Raw genomic sequence first — 19,023 nt, 5'->3', positions numbered from 1 at the left:
CATAGGCAATTGAGCATGGCCAATCCACCTAAACTACTCATCTATGGACTGGAGGGGGAAACTGGAGCAAACCCATACAGACACGGGGTGAATGTGCAAACAGTCACCTGGTAGTGGGATTGAAACTGGGTTCCTGGCACTTTGAGGCAGTAGTGCTAACAGTTGAGCCACCATGCCGTCTGCAGTGAGTGGTAATGATCTTTAGTACTCACTGCCTATGAAGCAGAGAGAGAGATGACTGATTTCAAGGAGCAACCAGACAGTTGATGAGTTTGCAGGGCCTCGTAGATGGTGTAGGGAAATGGGACGGAATGGTTTGTTGTGCAAAGAGCCAGAATGCATTTGAGGGGCTGCAAGGCCTCTTTCCTCGTCATTATGACGTAAGATGCAAAAGGGATTGTCCACCCTATGTTCCTGTAGATGTCATCAGGCGATCTCCTCCTTATAATGATCCCAAACTTCTGTAATGTCCACCTCTATGGCAAACATCCTTCCACACCATCTTTCTGACCATCTTTTTTACTCACAACAAATGATCAAAGGTGCTTAAAATAAAAAAAACGAAATACTTCACCCTAGTTGGTTTTTTTTAAACACTAATGTGCTGAAAATATGTTTTCTGTTGTTGTTGTAAGTTTGTCAAACCCACGGGGGTCTAGGATTGTCCGGGGAAGTGGAGGAGGGGGAACCTTTATTCCGGGACAGCTGAGTTCCAGCCGGAGCGGTTCAGCGGACGGACCCCGGGATTGTCGGTCCGTCTCCGTTGGCGGTCCGCCGAGGAATGGGGCGGGAGGAATGGCGGCGGCGGTTGCTGATGTTGGTGCTGCAGGCGGTGAACCGGCTTCTGCGGCAGCGGCGGCTTCACGGGGCCCTGGCGGCCGTCAAGGGATTCCGCAATGGGGTCGTGTGAGTGCGGGGGTGGGGCGGGCCGCTGGAGCTAGGGCAGCAGGACTTGCATTTACGTAGCGCCCGTCGCAACCACTGGCCGCCTCAGTGAGCTCTCTGACCTCCCCCCACATCCTTGGGCTAGGCCTCCCCCAAACCACTTCTTGTTTTGGTTCCCCACCGCGACCTCCATTTGGAGAAAGTGGTCACGACCCCCCCCCCTTCCCCCCTCTGGTTGAAATCTGAGGGTCGTGTGGGGGTGGGGATCCTCTGTTAGCGAGGCCCTGTCTCTTGGTGCAGGACACAGAGGTTAGAACTCAGTCAGAGCTCACGTCGGCTTTTGTGCTCCTCTGATGCTGCTTGGCCTGCTGTGTTCATCCAGCTCCACACCTTGTTATCTCAGAGCTCACTTGGAGGCCTTTGTGGACCTCACCACTTCAAAATATTAGCTCATGACCCCCGCCCCTTTGTGACTTTGTAAAGTCTTGCCATAGAATTGGCGATATTCTCCTTAAGAGTTTTCACCCTGAGGGTGGTGGGTGCCTGGACTTCAAGTCCTGGTTCAGTCATGGCAGAAACCCTCAACTTGAACTGAATCTGAAGTGCTATAAGACCGTAAGACAAAGGAGTGGAAATAAGGTTGTTCCTATAACTTTGAAAGGCTATGGACGATGGGATTAGAATGGGCAGCGTCTTCTGTGAGCTAAGTGGCCTTTTCTGTGGTTCTTTGCATCTACCTGCTGAAGTCTCCCTGTTTGATCCAGAAGTGAGCCTTGTCCATTTTGTTCAGCCATGATCTCATGTCAGCTTGCAGTCACTGTTGTGACAGGAAAAGTGGCAGCTAATTTGCACTCGGTAATAATCAGCAATGTGATAACAACCAGGTTATCTATCTTTGTGATATGGTTCAGGGGTGAATATTGGCCAGTACACCAAGGAAAATTGCCCTACTGTTCAAAATAATGCCCCACTCACCCAAAAAGGCAGATTGGTCCTCGGGTTAGCACTTCATCTTCAAGATGGTGCCTTTGTCATTGAAATGAGTGGTCCCTCAGTACGGTGTTGTAGAATCATCCTGATTTTTGGTGCTGTAGCCCTGGAAAGGGACTTTAGCCTGTGGTCCAAAGATAGGTATGCTACTGTCTGAACTAAGGCTGGGCCCATTCAATCAAAATACACACCGAAAGGATGTTAATATGGATAACTGTATGTGGATGGTTCATAGGGGAGGAAAAGTAAGAAAATAAGAGGTTTTAAAGATTGACATTCCCAGAAAACGTGAGCAAGATATTTGATGGGGAGAGACACGCATCCTGGGTTTCCTAAGTTTTGCTTATGCTCCTACAAGCTTAACATTGTCTGGCGGTCAAACACCTGTTCGACTTAGTAGACAAATGCATTGCTATAAATGCAGTTGAGGCACTGGACAGTATGTTTGTTCGTAAATCAAGTGTAAATAGCTTTGTTAAACGTCGCATTGTTTGGAAGGATTATTTGTGATGAATTGGTTTGAGCTCTGGTTACTCCATTGGTATTTGGGTTGTTAGATAAACAGACTGAATTTATTTTACTTATTGAAGCCTGTGATCCGAAGAATATGGTGTGGCAGAGTTCTGTAATGCTTTCAAAGAATATGTGCTCATCTGAGGAAACCACACCAGCTGCAAGCTTGCCTGATTGAATTTGGGATGTTGTGGGTAAATTACCACAAGGCTCTCTTTAATTTGAATACTTTTTAAGAAGTTTCACAGACGATCAAATGTTGAATGAAATATTTCAACTTTGTTGCAAGTAGCAACCAAAATGAGACCCCTCAAGTAATCAACTTAAACCTCACAACCCAGCTTAGCTATTACTTGATTAATGGTGGAATCCAGCCACTATTTCAACAAACAGTGACTATCTCTGGATCTGTTCAGGTTCTGATCCTTGTGCAGTGTTGTTCACTAAAGTTCTGCTGAAGAGTACAAAAGCTGAATTCCTACAGGATCTTTCATCTTGTTAAGTTTGTAGTGTGACATTATTTATGTCACTTTTGGAGCCATGAAGTCTGTAGTTTGCCTTTTTATCAGGAGTAAAAGCCAACTGCTTTCAACCTAGCTTCTCTGTTACTGTTTTAAATCAAGCTATTGTGAACAGATAGCTCCTGGTCCAGAGATAGGGACAGTGCCACTGCAACAGGTTCTTATGGTGCTGTGGTATTATCCCTACCTTTGGCCCAGGAACTCTCTGCTAGAAGCATAGCCTATCCTGCCATTAGCTCCTTACATTTTTCTGCAGGGCAATCTTTTGCCCTTGTGGTACAAGGCAACCAGTTATCAAACAGTTGTTAAAAGATTTGCTTATGTAGCTTCGATGACTCCTTCTCACAGCATTGTTAATTAGCATATGGCTTTTAATTTTTTCTGTCCCTTTATCTCAGGAAACAGTTTATTGCAGAGAGAATTATTGATGATTCTTTCAATCCATGAACAGTTATTAAAGTTCCGAAGTTTACATAGTCACAGGTATCAGGTTTCAGGTATGGTACATGATGGAAACTTAAAAACCGTGTTGTAACTACTCAGCTTTTTTGTTAGTATATAGTTCTGTATTCTGGAGGAGAGTTTACACCTCTGACAGTGTTTTGAGGTTTCAAAAGGCTTCTAAATCAATCATGCAAAACAAAAACAATAAAATCATTCCAAAGAAAATTCATGGCAGATGTGAAACATTAGCTCTGTTTCTCTCTCTACAGATGCCACCAGACCAGTTGTGTTTCTCCAGATTTCTCTGTTTGTTCTAAATTGATCAATTTAGTTTAGCCAGTTTTGGCTCAAGTTGGTAATGCTTGAGAGACATGAATACAGAGTTTGGACAGACACTGCATTGTGGGTATTGGCATCTTTCAGATGAGATGCTAAACTGCAAGGATCCTTAGCTTCTCGCGCGGCCTTGAAAGATCACCTTGGTAGCATTTGAACAAAAGCAAGGGAGTTCTACCTGCTGTCTTGTTCCAATATTTATCCCTAAACCATTGTCACAAAAATTGGATTTCTGATGTTGACATTGCTGGTGCTTTATATATGGAATGATCTACCACAGGAAGTGAAAGATGCATGTACAGTTGCAGCATTCAAAAGACATTCAGTTAAGTACATGAATAGGAAGGGTTTAGAAGGAAATTGGCCAAGTGCAGGCAATTGGCACTAGTTTAGTTTGGGCAACTTGGTCAGCATGGGCAAGTTTGTCTGAAATGTCTGTTTCCATGCTGTATGACTCTGTGACCATGTTGCTATGTGTAAGAATTTGCTACTGCGTATCCTACCTTACAACCATGACTTCATTTCAAAAGTACTGTCTCAGCTTTGGGATTTCTTTGAGCCATTTAAAGGTGCTATATAAGCGCAAGTTTCTTTTTCATTGGACTGCTTGTAACCTTAAACTCTGAAGCTAGTGACAGGTAGGTCGAGGTGTGCTCTCCACACACAACTTAAATTCCAAAGGGTATTAGAATCTGTGACATCATTATGTAATTTCACTGAATGCAATAAAACTCCTTTGTGTTGTTCATTATGTGTTATTAAGGAGTATAACTGAAACTTGGATGTGCAGGAATGATATCTTCTCACCTTATCACTTTTACTTTCTCAAGGACAGCAAGGGATGGGCAATAAATGCTGGCCAGCAAGCAATGCACATATCCCACAAGTGAATCAGAACAATCCCTAACAAGATGTACCTAAAAGCTAGTTCTTTTGGACCTCAAATACAGACAGCACATTTTCATTTATGAATCACAGTGCTCGCTTTTACCCATATTTTCCCTCCCATGCCAAAACCCCCCTCGTTTATGTCCTCTTAGTTGGACGTCAGTGTTACTGACAAATGTCTAAAAGTAGAATTGGGCACAGCTGAAATGTTCGTGAGCTTGTTCAAACCCTGAGTTTCAATAGAAAAAAGTCCAGATCTGATGTTAAGAATGAAATTTATTTGTAACATGCTGGAAGTTGGGCATAATGTTTGTATGTGCAAGAGACAGAGATAGACACCCGTCTTTGTTCTTCAGGGGAATCACAGGCTTAAGTAGTTCTCTCAAAAGATAGAACATAACAAACCTGCTTGGTCAGTGAGAGACCCCACTTCCATTTTGGTATTGGCTTTCATCTTTGTTTTCTTCACAGGTTGGCCTCTTTGATTATGCTTCCCTTCTGCTTAATGTTGATCTTTTGCACAGGACAGAAGATCTAGGTTGTCCTGAGGTTACAAACTAGCGTCAATCATGGGACTTGTGAGTTTGGCAGGGAGAAGAGAGAGTTCTACGTGAAGAGGGTAGAGGTCTCCACAGGTGTAGCAGGGGGTTCTTTTAGATGGAGGTGGATGAAAATTAAGCCTGGACAATGAGTACCTTTTATAAATGCATTCTTGGGGAAATGGGTATTGCCATCTTTGTGGAAATTAGAACATTACAGCACAGTCCATGCCCTTCGGCCCTCGATGTTGTGCCGACCTGTCATACCGATCTGAAGCCCATCTAACCTACACTATTCCACGTACGTCTATATGCTTATCCAATGATGCCTTAAATGTACCTAAAGTTGGTGTATCTACTACTGTTGCAGGCAAAGCATTCCATTCCCTTACTACTCTGAGTAAAGAAACTACCTCTGACATCTGTCCTATATCTTTCACCCCTCAATTTAAAGCTATGTCCCCTCGTGCTCATTGTTACCATCCTAGGAAAAAGGCTCTCCCTATCCTCCCTATCTAACCCTCTGATTATTTTATATGTTTCAATTAAGTCACCTCTCAACCTTCTTCTCTCTAATGAAAACAGCCTCAAATCCCTCAGCCTTTCCTCGTAAGAACATTCCCTCCATACCAGGCAACATCCTAGTAAATCTCCTCTGCACCCTTTCCAAAGCTTCCACATCCTCCTTATAATGCGGTGACCAGAACTGTACGCAATACTCAAAGTGCGGCCGCACCAGAGTTTTGTACAGCTTCACCATAACCTCTTGGTTCCGGAACTCGATCCCTCTATTAATAAAAGCTAAAACACTGTATGCCTTCTTAACAGCCCTGTCAACCTGGGTGGCAACTTTCAAGGATCTGTGTACATAGACACCGAGATCTCTCTGCTCATCTACACTACTAAGAATCTTACCATTAGCCCTGTACTTTGCCTTCTGGTTACTCCTACCAAATTGCATCACCTCACACTTGTCTGCATTAAACTCCATTTGCCACCTCTCAGCCCAGCTCTGCAGCTTATCTATGTCTCTCTGCAACCTGTAGCATCCTTCGTCACTATCCACAACTCCACCGACCTTAGTGTCATCTGCAAATTTACTAACCCATCCTTCTACGCCCTCATCCAGGTCATTTATAAAAATGACAAACAGCAGTGGACCCAACACCGACCCTTGCGGTACACCACTAGTAACTGGTCTCCAGGATGAACATTTTCCATCAACTACCACCCTCTGTCTTCTTTCAGCAAGCCAATTTCTGATCCAAACTGCTATATCTCCCACAATTCCATTCCTCTGCATTTTGTACAATAGCCTACTGTGGGGAACCTTATCGAACGTCTTGCTGAAATCCATATACACCATATCAACCTGTTTACTCTCATCTACCTGTTTGGTCACCTTCTCAAAGAAGTCATTAAGGTTTGTGAGGCACGACCTTCCCTTCACAAAACCGCACTGATTATCCCTAATCAATTTATTCTTTCCTCGATGATTATAAATCCTATCTCTTATAACCTTTTCCAACACTTTACCAACAACTGAGGTAAGGCTCACTGGGTCTATAATTACCAGGGTTGTCTCTACTCCCCTTCTTGAAGAAGGAAACCACATTTGCTATCCTCCAGTCATCTGGCAGTATTCCTGTTGACAATGACGAGTTAAAGATCAATGCAAAAGGCTCGGCAATCTCCTCCCTGGCTTCCCAGAGGATCCGAGGATAAATCCCATCCGGCCCAGGGGACTTATCTATCTTCACCCTCTGAAGGATTTCTAATAGCTCTTCCTTGTGAACCTCAATCCCACCTAGTCTAGTAGCCTGTATCTCAGTATTCACCTTGACAATATTGTCGTTTTCTAGAGTGAATACTGTTGAAAAATATTCATTTAGCGCTTCCCCTATCTCATGTGACTCCACACACAACTTACCACTACTATCCTTGATTGGGCCTAATCTTTCTTTCGCCATTCTTTTATTCCTTAAATACCTATAGAAAGCCTTAGGGTTTACCCTGATCCTATCCGCCAACAACTTCTCATGTCTCCTCCTGTCTCTTCTGAGCTCCCTCTTTAGTATGGTATTTTGTAAACCACATTTGTGGTTTACAGATCTTGCCAGCTTTGTGTGTGCATATTGACTTACATGCCTTTTTATCTTTTATAACTAGGTATGGAGCCAAAATCCGAGCCCCACATGCATTTGTGATGACATTCCTCTTCAAAAGTGGAAGGTACGGCTGCTTGCATGCTGTCTGTAGGTCGTCATCATTGCTGCTTTGTCCATTTCCATTCAGAAAACTAAAACAGCTAGTAATTCGAAGGGATTTGGATTTTTTTCAGTCTAAAAAGAAAATGTGAACTTTGTTTTCACTGTCAACCAAGGCTCAGTAACACTGAGTTAAAAGATTCTGTGTTCAAGTCCCATTGTAGTACTTGAGAACAGAACAAGCTAGCAGTCCCTGGTCACTACTGAGGGAGTGTTAAATCTCCCAGTCCTTCAGATGAAATGTTGAACTGAGATCCCACATACCCCCTCAGGAGGGTGGTGACGATCTCATGCCAGTGATTTGGAGAAGAGTAAGGGAGTAAACCTTGATGTTCTGGGAGCACCTGCCCCATACGCAACAACAGATCACTCTTATGGAAGCTTGCCACGTCTAAGTTGGCTAGTTTGTTTCCTGTGTTGCAGTGGACTCGTGGCTGTAAAGGTGATTTCAAACAAACATTGTGTGAGTATGAAAGGCAGGCTTTTATTTTACTTCATTCAATCAGACTTTTCACTCTGGGAGTTGGGATGTCATGCTGATGTTGTACAGAATATTGTTGAGGCCCCTTTTGCAGTACCGTGTGCAGTTCTGCTTGTCCGATTTATAGGAAGGATATTATTAAATTGGAAAGGGTTCAGAAAAGATTTACCAGGAGGTTGTTGCGAATGGAAGTTTTGAGATATGAAGAAAGACTGGTAAGACTGAGACGTTTTTAACTGGAGCGTAGGGGGTTGAGGGATGACCTTATATTTTTAAAATCATGAGGAGCGTCCATAAGGGTCTTTTTCGCTAGGGTGGGTGAGTTCAATTCTAAGGGGCATATTTTTAAGGTGAAAGGGGAAAGATTTAAAACGGACATGAGAGACAGCATTTTTTTACACAGAGTGGTTTGAATGAGGAATGAACTGCTAGACAATGTGGGGTACAATTACATGTAAAAAAACATTTGGATAAGTTCATGAAAGGGACGAGTTTAGAGGGATATGGGCCAGGTGCAGGCAGGTGGGACTAGTTCAGTTTGGGAACATGGTCAGTGTGGATTGATTGGACTGGAGGGTCTGTTTCTGTGCTGCGTGACTCTGTGTATAATTTGGCTGGTGTGTTTCCTGTGTCACCATGGAACCCTGGCTGTAAGTTGATCACAAAACATCCTGTAGGTATGAAAGGCAACTTTTTCATACAGTTCTGTTAGTTGAGGGAGTTCCAAGATTTTGACCAGTGAAAATCAAAGAATGGTGATACAGTTCCAAAGCGTGGAGCTGGATGAACACAGCAGGCCAAGCAGCATCTCAGGAGCACAAAAGCTGATGTTTCGGGCCTAGACCCTGTGATGAACGGTCTACGCCTGAAACGTCAGCTTTTGTGTTCCTGAGATGCTGCTTGGCCTGCTGCGTTCATCCGGCTTCATACTTTGTTATCTTGGATTCTGCAGTTCCCATTATCTCTGACACAGTTCCAAGTCAGGTTGGTGTGTGGCTTGAAAGAGCACATGCAGGTGATATGTTATGATTATGGTAAAAATGGATTATCAATTTTCAGCTTCCGTCATCTATTTTTAATGCCTGAGATATTTCATGTAGTAAAATGGGTTTTAGATAATTCAGCCACAGTTTGAGCCTGTTTGTGAGACCATCAATAAACAGTCTTAATCTGAACTGAAATTAACAGGTCATCAAATGATTGAAATCAAACAATCAGCTTTGTATCTCATGTTCGATTTACACCTCAGTGGAAATTTCACATATCAGATGCAAGTCATTTGCAGAATATCAAGCTTGAAGGGTGGGGGGGTACATCAAGCCAGACACAGCAACACAAAAGGAACTGTATTTCAGGTGACAGTTTGGCTACGGAGAGAGGGAAGAAATTGATTTGTATTATGAGAGGTGAAAGGCTTGTTCTCTCTCTCAGCCTCTTGAGAAACAGCAACCTGTGATAAAGCAAATTGAAGAAACATCCATTTGCCGAGAACTCAAGGATACCTACAAATTTTGCCATTGCTGAGGACACAAGGATATCTGTCACAGGTTTGGAAGCTACTTTAGAAGGAGCCTTGCTGAGTAGGTGCAGTGGTGTTGGTACACACTGCTGCCACAGTGAATCAGTGGTACAGGGAGTGAGCATTCAAGGTGTTAGATGCCAGTCAACCAGGCTGTTTTGACCCGGATGATATTGAAATTCTTGAGTATTGTTGGAGCCACACACATTCAGGCAAGTGGAAAGTATTCTGTCACACTCCTGATTTGTACCTTGTGGATGGTGCAGTGATTTTGGGGAGACAGAAAATGAGTTACTTGATGCAAAATCTCAGCCTCTGACTTGCTTTTGTAGCAACTGTGTATAAATTTACCCTGTATAAGAACATAAAGAACATAAGAACTATGAGCAGGAGTAACCCGTTCGGCCCTTTGAGCCCACTCTGCCATTCAATAAGATCATGGCTGATCTTTTCGTGGACTCAGATCCATTTACCCGCATTCTCACCATATCCCTTAATTCCTTTATTGTTCATAAAAATATCTACCTTAGCTTCAAAAACGTTTACTGAAGTACTGTCAACCACTTCACTGGGCAGGGAATTCCATAGATTAACAACCCTCTGAGTAAAGAACTATGACTGGTGAAGTTCTGTTTCTGGTTAATGGTAACCCCATGATGTTCATAGCTGGGGGGAGCGGTGTTTAGTGATGCTGATGCCTTGAATGTCTAGGGAAAATGATTGTTGAAGATAGTTATCGCGCAACATTTGTGTGCTGCAAACGTTACTTCCAGAACTAGTTTTATTCATGTAACTCCTGCTGAGCCTCACCATTGATCTTAAATGTTGAAGCTGCTTTGCACATGAGTCCTGCATGGACACTGGCTGCACTCTGCCCATTACTGACCACTGTTCCTTTTTTATTCTATTTGAGTGTAACCTGGAAGTTCCCCTTAGGCTGATTGCAAGTCACATCAGCACCTGTAAGTTACCACACAAAATAATTTAAAGGTCCCACAAGCCTATGAAAACAGACTGTAAGAAACAAAAAATAGCAAATTGAATGGAATGTTGCTGGCGAGCAGTTCTTTGGTTTCCTTTTTCAAAATAGTTGCCTTGAGATTCTCTGTGATATACTGATGGGCCATGTGGCTTTTATAAATTGCACTCATATGTAGTGGCAGCATTTGTGGTCTTATTTTGAGCTGCAGAACCAATTCTCAATTCATATTCATAGTAGGAGTTGGGCCAAACCATATGCGAAACAGCCAACTAAAGAGCAGATTAGATATGGGATCGCCACTATCCTTTCAAAATTCTGGTACCAGATTAAATTTAGACGCAGGAAACTTGGCCAGCCGATGGTTTGGTGAAGGTTGATAAGGGGAGAAAGTGTTAGGATTATTTCTAATGATTGTTTTAATGTGTTCAGTCTATTAGACAAACTGAAGGCCATTGGACAAGCCACGTACACTCATTCCCGAAACCTGGCCATATTCGTCTTCCTCTACAAGGGGCTGCTGGCCGCACAGCAGTGGCTGCAGGGTGAGAAGGTGCAGTTCCACTCGTTCTTAGCAGCTTGTGCAGGGGGCTGGTTTGTGTTTGGAGAGAACAACCACATCAACAGCCAGGTAAAAGGGAATAGAGATCTTTGCTTTGATGTTTTCTACCCGTATCTGTAGAAATGAGGAGGATAGGGCTTCTGCTTGAAAGTTTTACTTTGGAATTGAAGAACATAGGAACAGGGTAGCCATTCAATCCTTTGAGTCTGCTCTGCCATTCAATGTCGTGGTTGACTGATCACTTCAATAAGCTTTTGCACTATTGATAAGCAAAAATTTATCAACCTCTACTTTTTAAGTTTACTCAGACTGAGGTTACACAGCCCTCTGGAGTAGAGCATTCCAAAGATTCACTATCACCTGAGTAACAAAAAAAAAACCCATTCCCACCTCAGTACAAAGTGGCATGCCCTTATTTTTAAATTGTGCCTCCTGATTCTAGACTCCCCAGCCAGGGGAAACATCGAACATGCATTTATCCTGTCTATCCCTTCCAGTATTTTGCAAAATTCAATGTGATCATGCCTCATTCTTTGAAACTACAGGCCCACTTTACCAAATCTGTTTGTCATGGGACAGTTCCATTGTTCCCTGAAAGTGTTTGGAGAACCTTTGTTGCTCTCGCTCTATGCCAATATTGTATTTTCTGAGGTAAAGAAACCAAAGCTGCATACAGTATTTCATGTGCAATCTAACTAGGCTCCTACACAATTGAAGGAAGATTTCACCTCTGCTGTACTCATCCTCTTGCAATAAAGGCTCGCATTCCATAAGTTTGCTTGTAGCTTGTTGCACCTTTGTTAGCCTCCAGTGACTTATTGACAAGGACACCCTTTGTACATCTACACTTTCCAACCTCTCAACATTTAAGAAATATTCTGCCCATTTGTTCCGACTAAAGTAGATTACTTCATGGTTTTCCACCTTATATTGTACCTGCTAGGCTGTCACCAAATCTCTTAAGTTTGTCCAAATTGTCCTGAAACTGTTTTACATATTCCTTGGGAATCACATTCCTGTGTGGCTTTCCCAATTTGGAAATATTGTATTTAATCCCATGTCTGGATCACGGATATATATCGTGAACAGCTGGGACCCATGTTCTGAGCCAAGCAGTACTCCTTTATTCACAGCCTGTCCTTGTGGTTTATTCCTATTGTCTGTTTTCTGTTTGTCAACCAGCCTGGAATCAAAACACTGTTGTATGTTATTTACTTGCTTTTCATTCCTTTTTCCCTAAAGGTGATGCTTTCCGCTACCAGCTGTGGCATCTCATCCAATTCTTCAATTGTATAAAGTATTTCTATTTGTATATATAAAATTAATGTCTTGGCCAATACTTATATTTCAGCTAATCTCATTAAAAGCAAAGTATCTGGTCATGGCTATTTATGAGAGCTTGCTGTGTCCAAGTCGACTGGTGTGTTACCTTATTGCTGCAGTGGCTACATTTTTAAAAATAGCTTCATTGGTTGTAAAGTGGTGTTATATAAAGGTCTATCCTAATGGTTTAACCAGTGCTGCCTTTAATGTTGATAGGCTTTACTTTTTTTTTTGTTTAATTTTTATATTACGATATAATGTAGAAGATATGCCTCAGAACTTTAGGACCAGCTGGATAATTATTTGGTTACTCAAGCTGTGGATCACAGTGCCTGAAAACCTGTGAGGAGCTGAGAGCTGGATGCTAAATCTTAGACAGCCTTCAAATTTTTTGTTTTCTTCTGTCAGTGGGGTAACTGTTGGTGTTGCACTGTTGTACAACACTCCATCCATTCAGTAGACTCTTGTCTGGGTGCTTTTGGATTTGATATTGAAATTGAATAACCCTGGTTAAATGTTGTGCCTGGCGGATTACATTAGCATCTTTGCTTTTCTCTCAAAATTAATGCTTTTGCAGTCGCCAAAGTGTGGCTAAATTCAAGCCGCACCCACCCACCCCCCCCCCCCCCCCCCACCCCCACCATCTGTTGTAACCTACTTGTCTTTTTGATAGCCATCGCCCTCTAACTTTCTGTTTTGCCTTTGTAACTTCTGTTTCTCCACAGATAAACATGTACCTGCTGTCCCGAGTTCTCTTTGCTCTTTCACGACTGGCCGTTGAGAAAGGTTACGTCCCTAAGACAAAGCGAGACCCTTTCCCGCTCTTTGCCATGTTGGTGTGGGGTGTTGTCCTGTGGCTGTTCGCATACCATCCACACACACTGCAACCGTCGCTTCAGTCCTCCATGACCTACCTCTATGAAGATAGCAATATCTGGCATGATATATCAGACTTTCTCATTTATAACAAAAGGAGCACTGACAAATGAGTGGACTTCTGCTTTGACGAAAGCAACGTTTTAGAAGGATGATATTTCTGCTAATTTTCTCCTCTGTCCTGAAGATGCCATTTGGTGTAAGTGATTTAACAACAGGTTTTACCCATCGGCGCGCAGAGTCCCTGACAGCTGGATATATGCATGTAACGTTGGAAGCACTCGGTCTGTATGTAAAAAAAATTTGTTCCTCAAAAAGTGAACTGAGCACAATGAACTTCCTTGGCCTCAATTTAATATGGTTGCTGCATTAGGATTTCATCTAGCTTGGTAACTGTTGCTGCTGTGTTTGAGCAAGAGTTGTGGCTTAGGTTCATTTCCGACTTCTTGACTCTCATTAACACTGCTTTACAAGTCAGTCATCACTAACTGTGATCACTAGATCGGATGGGCTTACTGTTATTTTTATTTATCTCCAAATCCATCTTGGAACACTCAGGCCTATCAGACGTTGGCAAGTTGATGGGGTGGGGAGAGTGTAGAACAACCTCATTGGGCCCACAAACCTGCTGCTGTTTAAAACATCTGAGCCTTTGTCATTTAGAAGAGGGAAAACTGCCCAGTTCACTGGAGAAGTAGGAAGAGCAAATTGATTACCAGTTAGTGCAATAATCCTTGTAATCTGTTCAGGGCTTTTGTCTAAATGCAGCATAATTTCTGCTCCCTTATATTCTTGTCATTTAAATACACTGCCAGCATTCCATTCGCCTTTTTCTGTACCTGAAGTAGCTGAAGTTCTAATGATCCATTGAAACTTCAGTCTATTCATAACTGTGCAAACTGTGACCTAACTTGCACTAAGTCTTGCTCCCCTCTTCATCCTGCTGGTCACTGACCTGCATTGGCTTAATCTTGATTTTAAAATTCTCATCCTAGTTTCCTAATCCTTCTAAGGCCTTATCCCTTCCTTTTTCTATAATCTCCTTCAGCCCGGAAACCTCCAAAACATCTGTGCTTATCTAATTCGCACCCCCCACCAAGCATGCTCAGTTCTAATCACTGTGTCATTGGTGGTTGAGCTTAGTTTCTCTGTTCCCAAGCTCTGCATTGTGCTCCCTCCAACCTTTTCAACTCACTTGCTTCTTTTAGGATAGTTCCATAAAAGCCTACCTCTTTGATCAAGGTTTAGATCTTTGGACCTAATATCTCCTTAGGTGGCTCAGCGTCATGTTTTTTGTAATGTTTCTGTCAAGTGCCTAGGGAAGTTTTAACTGTTATAGGTCTTTAATCGATACTTAAAGTATCATATTTATTTATTTAGAAGTCAACTTTCTAACTTTACTATATATATGTGAGCAATAGTCTGTACATCAACATGTACTGTCACGGCCAACCCGTCACTGGTGTATGCTGCGTCCAGCGTTCTAATGTGGCAAAGTTACATACAGAAGGAACAGCAGAACAACAGAAGATATTAAGGAAAGCAGGTAGTCAGGCAGATTTTTTAAAAAAATCTTTCTGCTGAATGGAAAGTTAAGAACCTGAGGCAGAGTCTTAGAATTGGAAACAGACATTTCTGGGGTTAAATTAGGAAACACATCTAGGCACGGCGTGGGGGTGTAGAATTTTTAAAATCTCTTTTTACAAATGACAATGAAAGCTAAATGCATTGTTTGTCTGAGTTGAGATTGGTAGATATGGGACAAAGAGCTGAGTTGCAGATGAATCAAGATCTAAATGAATGGTGGAACATGAATCTGGGGCTGATTTGGCCGATTTCTGTTCTTACATATGCGTACATCACTCGTCATTTTTAATCTAGCCTCTGTTTTATGATTAGCTGAAAATAACATGCCAGGTTTATCTGTGCTGATTTTTAGAAATAGAGAGGTAGCAAATCTCTAACCTATTAGCTGACACAATTAATCTAGTCGTAGAAATAACTTACCAGCTCCTTTGAGCGTGTGTGTTCCTGAGCAGCACGAAGTCCAATCAAAGGAAAATGAGCCTTAAACTCCTGGAATTTTTTTAAAATATCTGATACCCCTTCAGAGTCTCAATGCTCCCAGTTAGCTCTTGGCCTGACTCATTCCACTTTTCAAAAGATTTCCTACTTCCTGATGTTTCAGAGCCTGGGACTGACCGCTTAATAAGCCAACAAGCATATTTTAAAAAAAAAGACAGAAAAGTAAAGCTGTGTAAGTCAAAGCATTAAATTCTGTAACATTTATACAAATGTTAGGAAAATATCAGTTCCAATTACCACTGCCAGACACGTGAGTGAAATCACAGGTAAAGACTTTGGTTTAGCTCTTGTCCTCAATTTTTAATTTTAAGTATTAAAACAGAGTTGTTTTAAGGTACTTTAATATAAATTGTGTATAAAGGTCACCAAGCACTGCCCCTGCCATGTCAACTTAAACCACCCTTTTGTGTCTTTCTGTTCATTTTCTTCCTGTTATAGTATAATTTGCTCCCATTTAATATTTAATACAGATTATTGTTGCAATGAAATTGGTTTCAGAATTTTACTTGTGTTTTTCACTCATTGATTAACTGGGATGGCTTATCGGCAGGAATGATGAGTGGGCAATTTACAGGCTCCCACTTTGTGTTTGGAAGCCCTGCTTTTGGTGAAGGATGGGGATGGGGAAAAGGGAACAAAGCAGACTTTATTTCCAAAACTAATGATGATCTTCAATGCCCAACCTCTTCTGAGTTTGCTCATCTCGGTCACAACGTGATCAAAGTGATGGAGTTGACGAAGTTGGCTTGCCCATGAATAACCAACCCTCCAAGAAGTGAAGATGCATCTCGAGGTTACTGTTTGGAGCAAAAGACAAACCATAGACAACATTATAACAAAAACAATCGTGTTTTTGCTTCATTCACTTGGAACACTTTTGCTATTAAAACATTACAGGTGAGAGAATAGGCCATTGCACGCAGTTGCCCAATTGGATAATGATGAGTCTGTTTGCTTTCCAACACTTTGGAAGATGGCACACTGAGAGGATGGATGCATTCAGTGACGTTGATTGGAGAATGGGAGGTAGGGTGGTTGAAAGCACATATACTGCAACTTCCAGGCTGAATCCGATCAGTGATGGGTTGACCAGAGTTTCACCTTCTGACCAATACTCTGTATGCTATGATGTTTAGTTTGGACCAGTTTAAGCTTAGTTGTGATGCAATCTGCAGCTTAATATCCTGCCTCTAAGTGCTGAAGTTCATACGTAAAGTAGCCATTTGGATAATGTGTCTGTGCAGACTGCCTTCTCCAACAGCTCCACAGCAACCTGAAGATGCAAAAAGGAGGGTAGTTTCTATGAGAAGATGACATGGTAATAATGTCACTGTATTACTGATCCAGAGGTGCAAGCTGGGAATGTGAATTTGAATCGCACCGTGGCAGTAATAAATGTGGAACTGAAAGCTATTTGCGCATGCTTGCTACAATTATCCATTGCTATAAGATTCACTGATACCTTTCAGGGAAGGAATTCTGCCATCCTTATCTGGGCCGGCTGTTAATGTGACTCCAGACTACAGCAGTGTCATTGACTCTTAACTGCTGTCTGAAATGGTCCAGCAAGTCACTCAAAAGATAATTAGAGATGGGCAGCAAGTGTGGCTGTGACCACAACATCCATTATCTCATAAAGTGGGATGAAATTCTTCTCCTCGGATGCTTGAAGCTCACCCGCCCTCCCCAACCAGAGGCAAATCAGCCATACATCCTTTACGTGAGTTCTGTTTTATTGCCATGGGTATGAAGGATGGTGCCTGGGGTTTGGGGTAGTTGAAAGCAAAAGATCACATGGTGCAAACTTCACAATTATATCTGACTGGAGGTGGCAACCCTATCTCCCCTTCAGTAAAGGTGAGAACAGCAGGCGGTGTTTATATGGAGCAGAGAAATTTAAGGGGATCAATGCCAAGTATTCAAAGCAATGGATGGATTTGGGTTTCGGGATAGTAAATTGTGACAAGTTGTTCTGAGGAAGGATTACTGGACCCGAAATATTAACTCTGATGTCACTCCACAGATGCGGCCAGACTGGCTGAGCTTTTCCAGCAACTGCAGTTCTTTCGGTTTTTATTTAATGAAAAGTAGTTTCAATGGTTGACTGAACTAGTGACTGGAATTAAAAAGGAAAGGAAAAAAGATTATTTTTCCACAAAGGGTTATTAATGTGTAGAATGAATTGGATGTAGGAAAGAGGAGGTTGTTGAATCTGAGCGATGCATCGTGTTTGAGGGGCACATCTGAAGAGGCAAAATATCAAACACTTGGGTGGTTTGCAGAGCTCACAGGAGTGCAATAGGGTGTAGCATTACCATTTCTGTAATTCCTCGGCAGATGGGATTGATTTGATGGTCTACCAGAGAATGATCATAAGCATGATGAGTCAAATGGTCTCTTCCTTTGCAATATGATTCGAAGTTCCATACAAGCACAGTGATTTAAATTTCACTGCAAACCTAATAGCCAATCAGTGCAATCCTTAATGCTACTGACTTACTTTGAAATTATACAAGTATTAGAGTTTGGGGGATTTTTAATTTTGATCAAATGATATGACACCAACTACTATGAATTGCAGTTATATTTTACTGGCGGGGCAAGAGTCATAGAGTTGTACAGCACAAAAACAGACCTACTCAGCCATGCTGACCAGATACCCTAAATAAATCTCATTATATTTGCCAGTATTTAGCCCATATCGCTGTAAACCCTTCCTAATCGTGTGCCCATCCAGAAGCCTTTTAAATGTTGTAATTGTACCAGGTTCCACCACTTTCTCTGGCAGCTCATTCCGTACACACCACCCTTTCCGTGAAAAAGTTGAGTTGAGGTTTATTCCAGTTTTATTTAAATATAAACTTTTCATTGTATGATGTGTGTTTATATGTTAGGTGTAATCTTTAAAATTGTAGAATCAACAGCCAAGCTAGCCAATCTTATGTGCTTTTTATCCAGCAAGATGCTTTGAGTTATTCTTAGTACATTGTTTCAAGAACTGCTAATGTTGAGCACAAAGTTGCAAACTCTTCTAGTTTAGTTGCAAATTCAGTCAGCAGCTTCTTGTTTGGAGAACTCAGAATAATGTCCATTTTGACAACGAATGTTACCCAAAGGTAAGATTGGGTTCCAAGAATGCTGGATTGCACATACCATTGTGGAGGCAAGTGGGTTTAACAGCATGCTGGCGGACACGTGTTTCAATCTAGCAAACGTTCTAAGTATATTGTGCACACAGGTATGTTAACCAGAATGTTTGCTGAATTTCTGATATTTTAATTGCAATCTCCCCTGCCCCGATATCAGGCTCTGATTTTGTTATCTTGTGTGCCTGGTGGTAACCACAGTCTCTTCCAAACTACATAAACATTTCTTTCAATTCCAGTTGCACAGAATCAAAATGCTTATTATTTGTTAAAGGCAAAGTTTTTCCAGTGAGATATTAATTAAACGCCCTCTCTGGTGGATGTAGACAATCCTGTGACACTATTTGGAAGAAGAGCAGGAAAGTTCTTTCCTGTTTCCTGACCAACATTTATCGCTGAGTGAATCATCACAAAAAAAAATCATTCAGTGATTACCACATTGCACATAGCAAGCTTCCACAAACGGCAATATTTGCTATTGCATTTCTGACATTGCAACACTGACTGCACTTTTTAAAGTAGTTTGAGACAGTCTGGTGTTAACATAGAACATTACAGCACAGTACAGGCCCTTCGGCCCTCGATGTTGTGCCGACCTGTCATACTGATCTCAAGTCCATCTAACCTACACTATTCCATGTACGTCCATATGCTTGTCCATTGACGACT

General features: G+C 42.0%; 1 protein-coding gene across 1 annotated transcript; it reads left to right on the top strand.

The window, feature by feature from the left end:
* Window positions 1-739: 739 nt before the first annotated feature.
* Window positions 740-15,696, top strand: pxmp4 (peroxisomal membrane protein 4). Its single transcript, XM_048550156.2, has 4 exons — window positions 740-906; window positions 7,286-7,348; window positions 10,795-10,993; window positions 12,973-15,696. The coding sequence occupies exons 1-4, from the start codon at window positions 782-784 to the stop codon at window positions 13,234-13,236; spliced, it is 651 nt and encodes a 216-aa protein (XP_048406113.1). The 5' UTR covers window positions 740-781; the 3' UTR covers window positions 13,237-15,696.
* The last annotated feature ends 3,327 nt before the right edge of the window (window positions 15,697-19,023 follow it).

This window comes from Stegostoma tigrinum, chromosome 19 (genome assembly GCF_030684315.1).
Source record: "Stegostoma tigrinum isolate sSteTig4 chromosome 19, sSteTig4.hap1, whole genome shotgun sequence".
NCBI lineage: Eukaryota > Metazoa > Chordata > Chondrichthyes > Orectolobiformes > Stegostomatidae > Stegostoma > Stegostoma tigrinum.
This window is presented reverse-complemented; position numbering and strand designations above follow the sequence as displayed.